This window comes from Carettochelys insculpta, chromosome 3, assembly GCF_033958435.1.
Source record: "Carettochelys insculpta isolate YL-2023 chromosome 3, ASM3395843v1, whole genome shotgun sequence".
In the NCBI taxonomy this organism is placed as follows: Eukaryota; Metazoa; Chordata; order Testudines; family Carettochelyidae; genus Carettochelys; species Carettochelys insculpta.
Genome location: NC_134139.1, coordinates 53556353 through 53570151, shown reverse-complemented (window position 1 = coordinate 53570151; position 13799 = coordinate 53556353). Strand labels below are relative to the sequence as shown.

Below are 13799 nucleotides of genomic sequence, written 5' to 3'. Positions count from 1 at the left end.
ATGAGCTTAGAGATGAAGAAGAGAGAACACGGCAGAAGTTGGAGAAGCAACTGATATCAAAGGTGGTTTTTGCTTTCACAGCATCTAAAACATGTTTGTATTATGAAGAGAATGGACCAAAGAAGAAGGGCACATTATGGAGATAGGTGAGATATGAAGTAAGATAAGATGGCATGGGGTTACTGATACCTATGGGGTACAAGAACTTAGATCCAGTGACTGTGGAAAAGGAGGTGATGGTACAGAAAGGTCCTTTCAATGGGGATTTTAACTTTATTCCAGAAATACTAGAGGAACTTCCATTGACCATATCTAGTGAACTGAAATGAATTCTGACCTAACAAGGCAACATATTTTAATCAAGGCCTCAAATCGCTTAGAATTTCAAAGGAAAAAACAAAACAATCTGGAGCACTATAAGCATCACCACTGCCATAGACAAAATCTGAAACTCAAAATAAACAATTTAACCTGTCCCCTCTCAAAAACATTACGTAAACACTTGCCATAAAATTCTAACAATAAACCTATGATCAAATTACAGCTGAAATACAAAAGTTACTATTTCACGTAAGGTATTAGTTTCAATATGGCCTAAAGACATAGTTTTCAATGTAAGTAGGTCTGAAATTCAAAACCTTTTAAAAGAGGTGCAAAGAGCTCTGAAGAACTATGTACCTTCTACCTATCAAATGGTTAACCACTGAGAACAAGAGAGGTTACAAAGTTGCATAAATAAACTAACATATATGAAACTGCAAATCTGGATACCCATAAGGAAGATTTATGAAACAGAAAGTCTTCAGAGTCTGGGTCGAACTTGTGGCTTTTACCTATGTCTGCTAATGAACCTTATTAGACTACATTAATAGAAATAAAGTAAACTAACCTATCTGAATAGAGGCTTTTATTTCACTTAAGCCTATCATCATGTTTGAACTATCTGAAATAAAAATCCTGCAGTTAGCAGATTACATATGACTGACCTAAATCATTTACAGTTCTTTGAAGATTTTTGCCCAGATTGGGGGCACTGCCAAGCTTAATTGGTATTCCAAGAAAATAAGTGCGTAGAGGTAACTTGGACAAGAAAGGGACAAAATATTCCAAATGTTCTGCTAGAAAAAAGAAATCTGTTTAATGTAAATAATATACAAAATTTTCCCCCAAAGACAAAACCAAGGCAGTGTTCTAATATTACAGAATAACATTTAAGCTGTTTAACCAACAGTCTCAAATGTCTACTCAACCCAGCATTGAAATAGCCCATTCACTATCTATTTTTTGCTGCTTGGCAACAACATCTAATTATTTCTGGATGTTTGCTACACAGATTGATCATAGGTATGGCAAAATAGACTACTGCTGTTTTAAATATAATTCAGGATGTTAAAATACTGGCTAGTACTATGAAAAGAACTGTCTTTAATATAAATACTAATTACAGACCATCTTCTAAAAACACTGTAATTATAGCAGTAATCACAAGACAAAGGGATAGGGAATAGATAGCAGAATACAGGAGACCTGTAGCTCTAAACCTATAAGAATATCTTAAGCATAATTATAAGGCCTTACAGTAGTGATAAGTAAACCATGCTAGTGACTGGGCCGCAAGATTGTTGTAACCAAGACAGTCTCCCTAGATAGGGTAGTTTTGCTAACTGTGCTTGAATACCTAGAATTTGCAGGATACGGCAACTGAACCATAGCAGCACTCTGACTGGATGGAGAGGGAGCATACAGCTCTCAATCAATATCCTGTACAATTAGCATACACCTCACCTCACGTGCTCTTGCTTTACACGTCACTGTAGTAATACAGATAGGTTTCTTTCCCTATGAGGACAAAAACCAGCAGAATCTGCCAACCCTTTATGTGAGCAACAAGGTGTCTTGAGAGCCAAACATAGAACCCTAATAGGCCACAGGTTGCTCACCACTGACTTACAGCCTGAGTAATAGTTGCTCACACATTGGCATAAATAAGCAAACTAATGGTGATCTTAAATTACAAGATGGCATACAACTTTGGATTTTTTTTTGTTTTGTAACAGTCACAAGTGTTGCAAGAAGGTGACACGTACCAGTTTTAGAATATTTTTGGAGAGAACATTCATAAATCCTTAATCACAGGTAACCACATTAATACAACTAATATGCATGTTAATATGTTTATCTTCATTATTATACTAACCTACAAGATATCACCATGAGCCGGAAGAAGTTAAAAAGGAGAGATGAGTTACGCATCCTATGTTTGAGGACCATAAAGATCTCTCTCAGGTATGGTCATTGGGAATTCTTCAGAAGCACAACCACAGCCATACTGAGATCTGTCTCATCTTTTAGAACTCTTCCCAAGGATTGTGTAAGTATACACCTATAATGGTGCCTGGTCTTAATAGCATTGTAGTATACCACTTCACTTGTCTGGATTGGCTTACTTATTGGACTAAATTATTTTAATAATAAAAATTTTACAATTACAAAAGGTCTTCCCTGAGCATGAGTTGTGTTGTCACTGCAATGCCCCACGGCATTCCCAGAGCAATAATTCTGGTAAAATTGGGATGGATCTACGGTCAAGAACCTACTAAATTTCAGGGCGTTACTTGGGGATTCTAAATCAATATATCCATAGATCAGACAAAACAAGGGTAGGGGGTACTTTGTATCTGAAAAGCCCCCATTCATTTTGTGCCAGAAGCTTTGCACTTTCAACTGAACAGCAGTAGCAAATCTGAATAGTTGCACCTATTACTACCTAACCATGGGTAAGAATCAGATGGTTAGAAATGAAATTACTCGTATTCGCTGCTGCAGTTCATATTGCAGGGGCCAATATGTGAGTGCAGATTATACATGCAAGCAGGAAAGAGGCAGGGATTCTCAGTATGCTGAAATACATAGCCCAAACCACTGAGGCAAATAAATCAATTAACTTCTAACACTGAATAAAAAGCAGTGAAGTAGCACTTTAAAGACTAGCAAAATGGTTTATTAGGTGAGCTTTCGTGGGACAGACCCACTTCTTCAGACCATAGCCAGACCAGAACAGACTCAATATTTAAGACACAGAGAACCAAAAATGGTAAGCAAGGAGGACAAATCAGAAAAAGATAACCAAGGTGAGAAAATCAGAGAGTGGAGGGGTGGGGGGGAAGGTCAAGAATTAGATTGAGCCAAGTATGCAGACAAGCCGCTATAGTGACTCAGAAAGTTCCCATCACGATTTAAACCATGTGTTAATGTGCTGAATTTGAATATAAAAGCCAGTTCAGATGTTTCTCTTTCCAAAACGGTGCGATAATTCCTTTTCAGTAACACACATACCTTTAGGTCATTGACAGAATGCCCTATTCCATTAAAATGTTGACTAACTGGTTTGTGGATCTGGAGTGCTTTGATGTCTGTTTTGTGCCCATTGACCCTTTGTCTAAGGGAGTTAGAAGTCTGTCCAATATACAAAGCACCTGGGCATTGTTGGCACATGATGGCATATATGATGTTAGTAGAGGAGCATGAGAAAGTGCCCGTGATTCTGCGAGTAACCTGGTTAGGTCCAGTGATGGTATTTCCAGAGAAGGTATGTGGGCAAAGCTGGCAGCGGGCTTTGTTGCAGGGAAAGGTTCCAGGACTGGTATTCCTGCGGGATAGACTGTGGCTGTTAGTGAGGATCCTCATGAGGTTGGGAGGTTGTCTGTAGGAGAGAACAGGCATGTCACCCAGGGCCTTCTGGAGTGTGGCATCCTGATTAAGGATAGGTTGTAGGTCTTTAATAATTCGTTGCAGTGGTCTGAGTTGGGGGCTGTAGGTGATGACCAGTGGTGTTCTGTTCTTGGCTTTTTTGGGCCGATCTTGGAGTAGCTGGTCTCTGGGTATTCGTCTGGCCCTGTCGATTTGTTTTTTTACTTCTCCTGGTGGGTAATTCAGGTTTATGAATATTTGGTAAAGTTCTTGTAGTTTTTGGTCTTTGTCAGTTGGATCAGAGCAAATGTGATTGTACCTAAGAGCTTGACTGTAAACAATGGGTCTAGTCACGTGTGCAGGATGGAAACTAGAAGGGTGTAGGTAAGTATAGCGATCAGTAGGTTTTTGGTACAGTGTGGTACTGATCAGGCCATCCTTGATTAGTACTGTAGTGTCCAGGAAATGTATCTCTTGCATGTTGTAATCGAGGCATAAGTTGATGGTGGGGTACAGATTGTTAAAGTCTCTGTGGAATTCCTCTAGAGTCTCTGTACCATGAGTCCAAATCATAAAGATGTCATAAATGTACCTTAAGTAGAGGAGTGGTAATAGGGGACAAGAGCTGAGGAATCGTTGTTCCAGGTCAGCCATAAATATATTAGCATATTGTGGGGCCATGCGGGTGCCCATAGCAGTTCCACTAATCTGGAGGTATAAATTGTCCCCAAAACAGAAATAATTGTGTGTGAGAACAAAGTTACAGAGGTCAGACTCCAGATTGGCTGTGGATGTTTGTGATTTGATTAGGTATTATAGGACATAAAAGATGTAGTGTACTACAATTTAAATTTGGAATAGAGTAGTGGGCATAGTTTAATTTTGATACATATATGACGTAAATTAAACTGCACCTACCTTACACTGAGGTTAAGGTTTTGTACAGACATCTTTAAATAGGACAAGCAGCATATTTAAAATAATGAACGAATACACCATAAATAATGGATTAACATTTTAGTCTGAAATATATTTTATCCTGATTAGTTTATTTACCATGTTCATAAGGATTATGGAACAGCCCAATATCACAGATAATTGTATTTCTCCTTTAATTTAATGTTAAACCAAAGGATACTAAGCATTTCCATGTGGCATAATGGAATTCCTAATTACTGTTCTCAGTCAATCAGAGCTGTAAGTTCTTTCAAATCAAACCAAAACAACCAGTTTCAAAATCTTTTAATCTACCTTCTCTCACTACACAAAAGCCCCAAAAAGAGCCCACCATGCAGCCTGTGAATAGCTGCAAATGCAAATGACCTGTTCATAAATCCTGAGGGATTTTTAAAGTAAATACAACAATTTAGAAATTAAGTCTTGGGGTACCTTGAGCTTGCATATTTAAGAAACTGGCTGGCAGTTCAGTGAGTTAATACATTAATCTTCGTCAGAACGATTTAAAATCCTAACTAAGACAATTAAAATGAGTTTGGTAGTCTTAAAATTCAGTTGACCACACAGAAATTTATGCTTGTTTACCATAATTGGTAATCTATGCTAAAGACAGAAAAAGGTGTGCTAGAGATCAGAACTATGGTACATTGGCAGAAACATGTTGGGAAGCTTACATAGTCTATAATTAGGGCCCTATCAAAGTTACAATCATGGAAAGTCATATCATGCACCATAAAATCTGGTCTTCTGCATGCTTTTACCCTATACTATACAGATTTCATGGAGGAGACCAACATTTCTAAGACTGAGGGGCCCTGACCCAAAAAGGTTTCAGAGGAGGGTTGCATGATGGGGGGAGGGTATTGTTACCCTTACTTCTGCACTGCCATCAGGTCTTGGTGTCCAGAGAGGGGAATCTGTCAGTCAGATGTCCAGCTCTGAAGGCAGCATCCCCACTAGAAACGGCACAGAAATGAGGATGGCAATACCATACCATGCTATGCTTAATTCCATGCTGCTGCCCTCACAGCTGGGCAGCCAGAGAGAGAGTGGCACCTGCTAACAGATGACCCAGTTCTACATGCAGCACTGCAAAAGGACAGAAATATCATACCATGCCATTGTTACTTTTGCACCACTGATAGGAGTTCTGCCTACAGAGCTTGGCTCTGGGGCAGCAACCACCATTTAGCAACGCAGAAGTACATATACACCCTCCCACAGCACTACCTTTGCAACCACCGAACAAATCCTTATTGAGTGAGGATCCTTACAACATGAAATTTCAATAGCTAAAATCACGATATTTACTATTTTAAAAATTCTAGGACCATGGAATTTCCCAAAATGGTCCCTTTATTTGGTAGAGCCTTATGTATAATATTAGGTGACTCAGCTGCTATTATTGTTCTCACTTTCATACATGCTAAATTCACATACCTTTTTTTATAAAAAAATAATTTGGCATGAAAGTTAAATTACTCTGATAAAAAGATACATCTGGAAGACGGCAACCTCTATTTAGCAAAGTAAGAGACATCTGCCATTCCAAAGATATAACAAATAAAACTAAACCTTAATAATTCACATGAATGACAGGCAGGGGGGCACCCATCATGAATTATGCTGTAGAAAATTGTGAATTAGACTCTAATCCTGCAAGGTCACCATACAGATGGCCCCCATGCCCAGCCCTCTACTATCTCCAGTCATGAGCAATTATATTGATTAAATGTGGGCACCTCACCTGTTTAACTGCCTGTTGTGCTGCAGCCTTAGCAAGTAAACTACCTACCCAGCTCTCAATAAAGCTAACATCATCATTAATTTCAATGAGACTAAAGACTGAGTCCTAAGTGAACAAACATAACAAAAACATACACTCACTAGGACAATAGCTGTGAGAATATAATTTATAAAAGTACTATTTATTTTTAATGATTTGTAATACCTTATATACACCTTATACATTACAGATTGATTCTTTCTAGCCCAGCAGCATTCATGGTCCAGCATGATTTTAGTTACCTACATGTCTGCTTATCATGGGTGTGGACGGGTTTCCCATGGTCCCACAAAGTTTGTTTACAACCAACAGCCCTAGCTCTCAGTGTTCTTTGCTGTTACTTGGCTCTAATTTACTCCCAAATGTCTTCTAAGAGCCCTATGAGCAGTGGAAGTGTTGGTAATCCTACAGACAACACGACCACCCATGGTTTGGCAAATTTGCTGGTTCAGCACAGATCAGGTCCTGAGGGTGCCAGATTAGAGACGATCAACCTGTACCAGTTACACTGGCAAATGTTTTATTAAAGCAGTAAACTCTTAGTAACACAAGACCTAACTAAAACAGTCTGTCTTTGAAGAGAAATGAGATCCAAGAGGTTCGTTTTTTGTTTTACTTAGTGGTGTTGATCTTTTTGTTTGAAGTATCACTTTTACTTGTGCACACAACACAAATATGTTTCTGACATCTCCTGTCATTTTTGCCATGACCTACATAATTGAACAACTCATCTGAGACATATAAAGTTTGTTTTATTTAAAAAAAATCTAAAAACTAAAAAAGGCCTATACGTTACCTCATTTCTATACACATTTTACTTAAAATGTTCAGAAGTTTACATCTTTAAAACTTTTCCAGGAAATATTTTAAATTACAGAACAGTTATTTTTACAAACATAATACACATCCCTCTTCCAATTTGAATGGCAACAGTTAAGTTCCAAAAACTGGGTTGCCATCATCAAAGCCAATTCATGCACACACATGCACATGCAAGAGAAAAAACAAACCATAAACATTTAGTGTCATTAGAAATAAAGGAAGAAAGTTAATCTCATCTATCAGAAACAGAAATAAATGGTAGTGAAAGTCATGTTATATTTCTCATACAAGTTAAAACTGAAAGATGTCTTATACAGTCATCTGCTTCATTCTTCTGTATATTTTGGAAGACTTTCTTTGATCCAAAACTCGAGCGTCCCAACATGTGACTCTCTTCACTTATCTTAAGAGACTATTGCAAATCAATCATTCTAAGAAAACATTTTTAAAATGAAGAGGAAACACATTTATACCCCCCCCCCTTTTTTTTTTTTTTAATAAATATACACACTTCTTCCTCCGATTTACTACTGTGTCTTCTCCTAATCCCCTGCATCCTGGTGCACTACCATTATGCTACACCCCAGGCTCCTATGCATCAATGACATCCTGTGATGATACAGAAAAGGGAAAACAAAACAAAACAAAAAAAATCACCTTGTATTCTCAGTCTCTCCTCCTGGTACGTTTCAGTTGGGGCAACTACAGAATCACTCTATTCTGAACCACAAATCATCATAACTAAAGCCAGTTTGCACACACAAAAAGAGCTGGACCAAGTCTGGCTATATTGTTTATTTCAAAAACTCATGCTGATTAACTCTCCCAGTCCCATCTCATTCACACTGTTTCCATCAATGAGTTACGTGATGTTTTTATTAGCTCGCAGAAATAAATGAGTATATAATCAAGCCACATTGTAGTGAATGTCACACCACTGATAACACATGGATACATGGTGAAAAGAAGTTTTATTTTTAAGTCTAAACAAGGATTTAAACAACAACAACAAAATCACAAAATCAGCAGAAAAATCACAAAATCAGGGTCTTCTAATGACTTACCATGATGTAAATAGATTGAAAGACAAAAAGAAATGCCAGTTACTTATACTGAAATGAGTTTTGTCCCCAATTAAGAAACTTAGTCACTACAGCAATCCAAAATAAAAGCTGAAAAATCTGTCCATCAGTTCTACGCTGCTTCACTTTATAACTAATCATAAGAGTAGTTAATGTATTTTGAAAGAACTCATAAAAAAGATCCAGTGAAAAACTAGCTAAATACAAGAACATCAACATTCTTAACTAAATATAGCTGTAGTAATACTGCTATTGCTAAGATTATGTCAACTTTTCCATTCTAAACCCTCACCTAACCCTTTTCCAAGAGTTTACAACTTCACTATAAATATTCAACCTGGCATGAAATTTAACATACAAAGACTCATTCCTGAAGCAACTTTTTAAACCAAAAAGCCCAATTCTTCTCACACGTTTTAAAATTACATAAGCACATAAAAACTGGAAGTCTATGGATTTTTCCACCCATCACATCTCTATGTTATTAAACTAGGATTTTTTCAATAAAGTTTGCAAGACATTACTGAAACTGTCAAACATGATGGTATAACTCAGAGGCGGTGTTTTCCCTTTTTCTTTTCTCTCATTTTTTTAAAAAGGTCATGGTTTGTGCTTAATAGTAGACAAAAACACACAAGACCTTGATTCTGCAATACAATGCACTTAACTTTATATTCATGAGTAGTCCCACTAATTTTGACAGGTCAACTTAAAGGGCCTTAGGTCCTGATTTTGCAAAATGCTCTTTGCTGATGGACTCGTGCACCCACACAGTACTTTGTGGACATCCAAAGGAAGCAAGATCAGGCCCCTAATCAATTTTAGTCCATGAATGGGGTGGGGGAGGAAACAAATTCATATGCTGTGCTTTTGTAAAGCTCCTCAGATGAAAAGTGATATAGTGATTTATAAACTGTAGCTCTCTCAACTTTCCAAGAGCAAAGCAGACATTACATTTCCTATCCACAAAAATGGGGAAACTGAGACAGAGATGTGAAGTGACTTCCATGTGTCACTCACAAAGCCAGAAAAAGACTGATATTTCCTGACTGCCAGCCCCATGCTCAAATCACTTTCCCAATGTGGCCTATGACATTAAACACACATGTAATGCCCCTCCACATCCCTCTTCTGAATGGAGAAGCATGTGTGACTACCTTGCAGTGAAGAAAAAGGTAATATTTTATTATACATTCCAATACCCAGATATAATGAGGCATCTCAGTAACAACCCAACCCTGCAAATCCTTAGTTCTGTGACTAGTCAATGGGAACACTTGCTTGAGAAAGGACTGCTCTCATAAGAAAGGGTTTGTAGGGAAAGGTTCTCAGTCTTTAAGTAATATCTCTTGGGCTTCAGTGTCAGAAGACATTCATTGAAAGTGAATGACTTTTAATGACCCTTGCCTACAAATAATTTGGAAAATCAGCATGAGGTGGAGAGCTTTGCTGTTGAACTCTTGCAAAAGGAGGAGAAAAGAATGGTGAAGCAGAAAAATACTTAAAAAACAAGCACATAAATGTTTATTATAATATTTCCAATTTGATTTGTGTTTGCACTATTAAAAGTAATCTAGTAGATCCCTCATAAAAAACTTAAAATGTAAAAAACTGCAATTACTATGAGAACCTTAGGCTGATACAGGCAGTTGTCAAGGGCCATCACAGCATGATGGAAGTACCAGCAATCAATCCTGAAAGTTCTAAAACTCCATTATTCTGCTCCCACTGACACGTTTAACCTATTGAGAAGATATCAACTTGCTGAACCAATGAACCCTAGTTAAGTACAATAACTTCTCAAACATAAAACATCTTTGAAGCCACTACATTTACAAAAACCAAATAACAATCCCACCTGTCAGAGACTGTGTGAAACATGAGTCACTACACATACTAAACATGAATTCTTAATGTTTCAAAAAATTACATTTTCAACTTGTCAAAATGTATTATATCCTTCTGTACAGGTTAATAAAAGCACAAGGTCAATATCGTCATGAAGAGTTTCAATTACTGAATCAGAAATTCTTTAGATATCAGTATGACTATAGGAAAAAGCACACAAATAAAATTAAACTGTACTTAACTGCTTAGTATGTTTTGATAACATATCCAACAATAATCTCTCTTCAGTGACTCTATTATAAGGATTTTGATTAGTTGTTTAACATACCCAATGCTAATTATGAAGATTAGAAAAGCAGTCTTTAACACAAGACTGTACATTTTGTGAAATATCAATGATAAAGATTTTAAATTTTAAGTTAAAAGTAAAGCATGACTTTGAAATTTGAAGGTCACACCCAATAACCACTCTCCTCAAGATTCGTATAGGAGACTGTCTATATTTAGAAGAAGGAAAAACAGGACAACCTACCCTCTCATGAATTCAGGACAGTGCAGCCACTAATTATCATCATTAATCTATTTCATTAAAAAATTTTAAGCAGACTATTATTGAGCTTAATCTCAAAATAGAATGAAAAAAGAAGATAACTTCACTTTCCCTACCAGACACCAGGCATTATAATCAGGTCAACAATGATTTTAGATAACAGATGACATGATATTTTTTCTATTTTAACACACATTTGAAATGCATATATCACTTTAAAAGGTTGCTCTCCCACACCCCCCCCACACACACTTTGTCAATGCTACTAAGTTTAATACACTATAAATTTGATTGCCTGGAAAAGTTGCAGAACTCTGTACTTGTCTTTTTTCCTAACAGGAGATCTACCCAGCATCATCCTAAATAGCTCCAAAGACAGACAGTTATATTAAGTAGGCTAACACAAATTTTAAAAACCCACATGGCAGAATTTTGTGGTGTCAAAAGATGAATTCAGTGAAACCTTTACCTGAATAATGAATGCGAAATGACTGCAATATAATTAAAACGATAAAATTATAAGACTCTTGAATAAAACGTGGACTAACAGATGCCAGCTATACATGTTGATGATATAGAAACACTACAAAGAACATGTGAACATGTAAAGATGCAGACAACATAAATATGTTCAGACTTACCCCATTCTAGATACTCAAGAATATTCTTCTCTCTCCTCAGGGGGGAATTATTACATTCATCGTAAAGGCAGATGAGTATATCCAGCAAGGTTTCCAGACTGAAGCACTGCCCATTAGTCCGAGTTGGCCCATCCAAAATAAATTGTTCCAACTGCCTCAAACGCACCTCTCCAGACATGGTTGTTTCAGTTTCTATTGGTGTTTGTTTTTTAATTATTATTATTACTTTTTTTAAAAAAATCTAACTCGAAAATGGATTATTAAAAAAAGAAAACCAGGTATGTTTTAAACAAATGTCAATGCAGCAAAGGTGGTGCGGAATTTACAATCCACCTCAGCTTTCCTAGTCTGAAAACTGATTTTCGGTCAGTTTCATACACATGTACAGTATATACACATTTTGAAAGAAAAGCGTTACCCTAAAAAAATATTTTAATGCTTTTAAAAGGAAAAAATATAGTCACTCTTGACATTTAAATAATAATAATTAAAATGAAATTCAACCAAGACTGACACCAATTTTATCATATATAGAGCAATAGGTATATTTATATATTTTAAAAGGTCTTCTCCTTCATTCAAAATTCAAATCATGCAACATAATCCTGAAAAGAATCCCACTGCATCATTAAAGTGTAAAAACCCCATTCAGTTTGCATCAGCAAGTCACTTCCCAGGAAGGAGCAGCAGAAGGAAAAATATATAAAAGGAAGACGAAAATTAAATGCATAGAGGAGGGGAGGGATAGGGCTGCAAAATACCCACCACCTCCACCTCCTCCTCCTCCTCCAGCACCACTCGGTAAATGCATCAGTGGCAATTTCTTCAGAAGGGTGGGGGAAACAGGTCGCTTGAAGCAGCCCCTCCTCGGAGCTCGGCCAAGTCCTGTCTGAGGAAGGCTTTTCCTTTCTCCTCTTCCTCCTGCCGGAGTCTCCTTTTAAGGCTTTTCAGTGTTCCCCAAAAATAAAAGGCTTCATCCCCACCCCACACCTTCTTCTGTGCGGAGTGTGGGGTTTGGGGCTCACCACCCAGGGAAGCCGGGGGGCAGGCTTATGACCCTGTCAAATCCTTCCCATGCCTGAGCGTGTCCTCCTGCCTGGCGTCGGCCCCGGAGCGAGCCGGGGGCTGGGGTGTCCCCCGCTTCCTGCTGGACCAGATTAGGAGATAGTGGGCACTTAAGGCCCCCCCCCACCCCAAGGTGCCGTTAGTGCTGCTACTGCTGCTGGCGTTTTCAATCCAGGGGATGGAGAGATGCTGCTGCCCCTGCTTCGCCCCACCGGGCTAAGGGCATCTTCCTCCCGGGGAGTGGGGAGCAGGCGAGGCTCACCGCCTGCGCCCCGCTTCGCTGTCCGCCGCCTCCTGCTCCGCCGTCGCCGGCCCGGCTGCTCGCCCCCTCACTCACACCCACAGGCGGCGGCGGCCGCGGCTGGGCTCTCAGGATCCAACATGGCGGCCTTCCCAGCCCTAGCGGACGGAGCAGCCGCTGAGCACAGCTGCAGAGCGCGGCGCCGAGCCTGGGAGCTGCTGCTAGTGACGGGATCCAGGGAGGGGGATAGCGGGGGGAGCCGCAGCTGCAGCAGGGAATGCAGGGATAGAGGCGGACTGGAGGGGGGGATAGGAGGAGGGGAGACCAGGACGCAACGCCGCGAGGGCTACTGCAGGAGGAGGCAGCTGCGAGGTCATCGACTCGCCTTGGTGTGGCCGCCTCGCTTACCCCCACCCTTGCCGCCCGGTCACTTCTTTCCAATTCCCCCCGGCCCCAGCTGGGCTTGTAGTTCCCTAACTTCTCTCTCCATAGTCCCTGCCCTGTCCTGCTACCTGGGCGCTTTTCACTGTCCTCATGGTGGCAGTGTTTTGTCATTCCTCTAATTACACCCTTTCTCCAGTGAAAAATGATGCCCTGTTTCACCTGATGGCAGAGGGCAGTGTGAGGCAGGGTACTGGTTTTCAACTAGAATCCGTGCCTCGTTGTTAGACACGGTTCTGTTGATAATCCTGTGGTAAATGTTAGAAAAACCCTTCAAACTTATTCTCCTAAAATACATCTAATCATTCATGGTGATAGGTTACCTTATCCAAGAGCTTCCTTCCCAAAAAAATCTCACAGCGCAGTGCAACCTAAAACACACCAGGTATTACTTTCCTCAGCACTGAAATCCAGCCACCTCTGAGGAGGAGAATGGTTCTTTTTTATTCGCACATGCAATGGCAATGTCATTCAGTGTAAAGATGTCAGTGAAGAAAGCAATGTTTACTAAAATCCCCCAGTGGGGGTGTTAAAATACATGCCCTCTCCTCTCCAAGAAACATTAGAACTTGAACTATCTACTTTCCAACATGTCGAAGAGAGAACCCATCCAACAAAGCCTCAGTTAGTTAAAGCCTGTTATGCCAACTGGCGTGTAGGGCAGCAATGAAGGTCC

At 39.2% G+C, this 13799-nt stretch overlaps 1 protein-coding gene across 7 annotated transcripts in view; it reads right to left on the bottom strand.

Annotated features, from left to right (window-relative positions):
* CDC42BPA (CDC42 binding protein kinase alpha) overlaps positions 1–12928 on the bottom strand; it is a 312667-nt gene extending 299739 nt beyond the window's left edge. For 6 of the 7 annotated variants that reach the window (XM_074989868.1, XM_074989866.1, XM_074989861.1 and 3 more), the window contains exon 1: positions 11377–12928. In XM_074989868.1, the coding sequence (XP_074845969.1) occupies positions 11377–11554 (178 nt within the window). In that variant the 5' untranslated portion in view covers positions 11555–12928. The remainder of the gene's footprint in view (positions 1–11376) is intronic. The other variant, XM_074989863.1, reaches the window with a different exon arrangement.
* Positions 12929–13799: the final 871 nt, after the last annotated feature.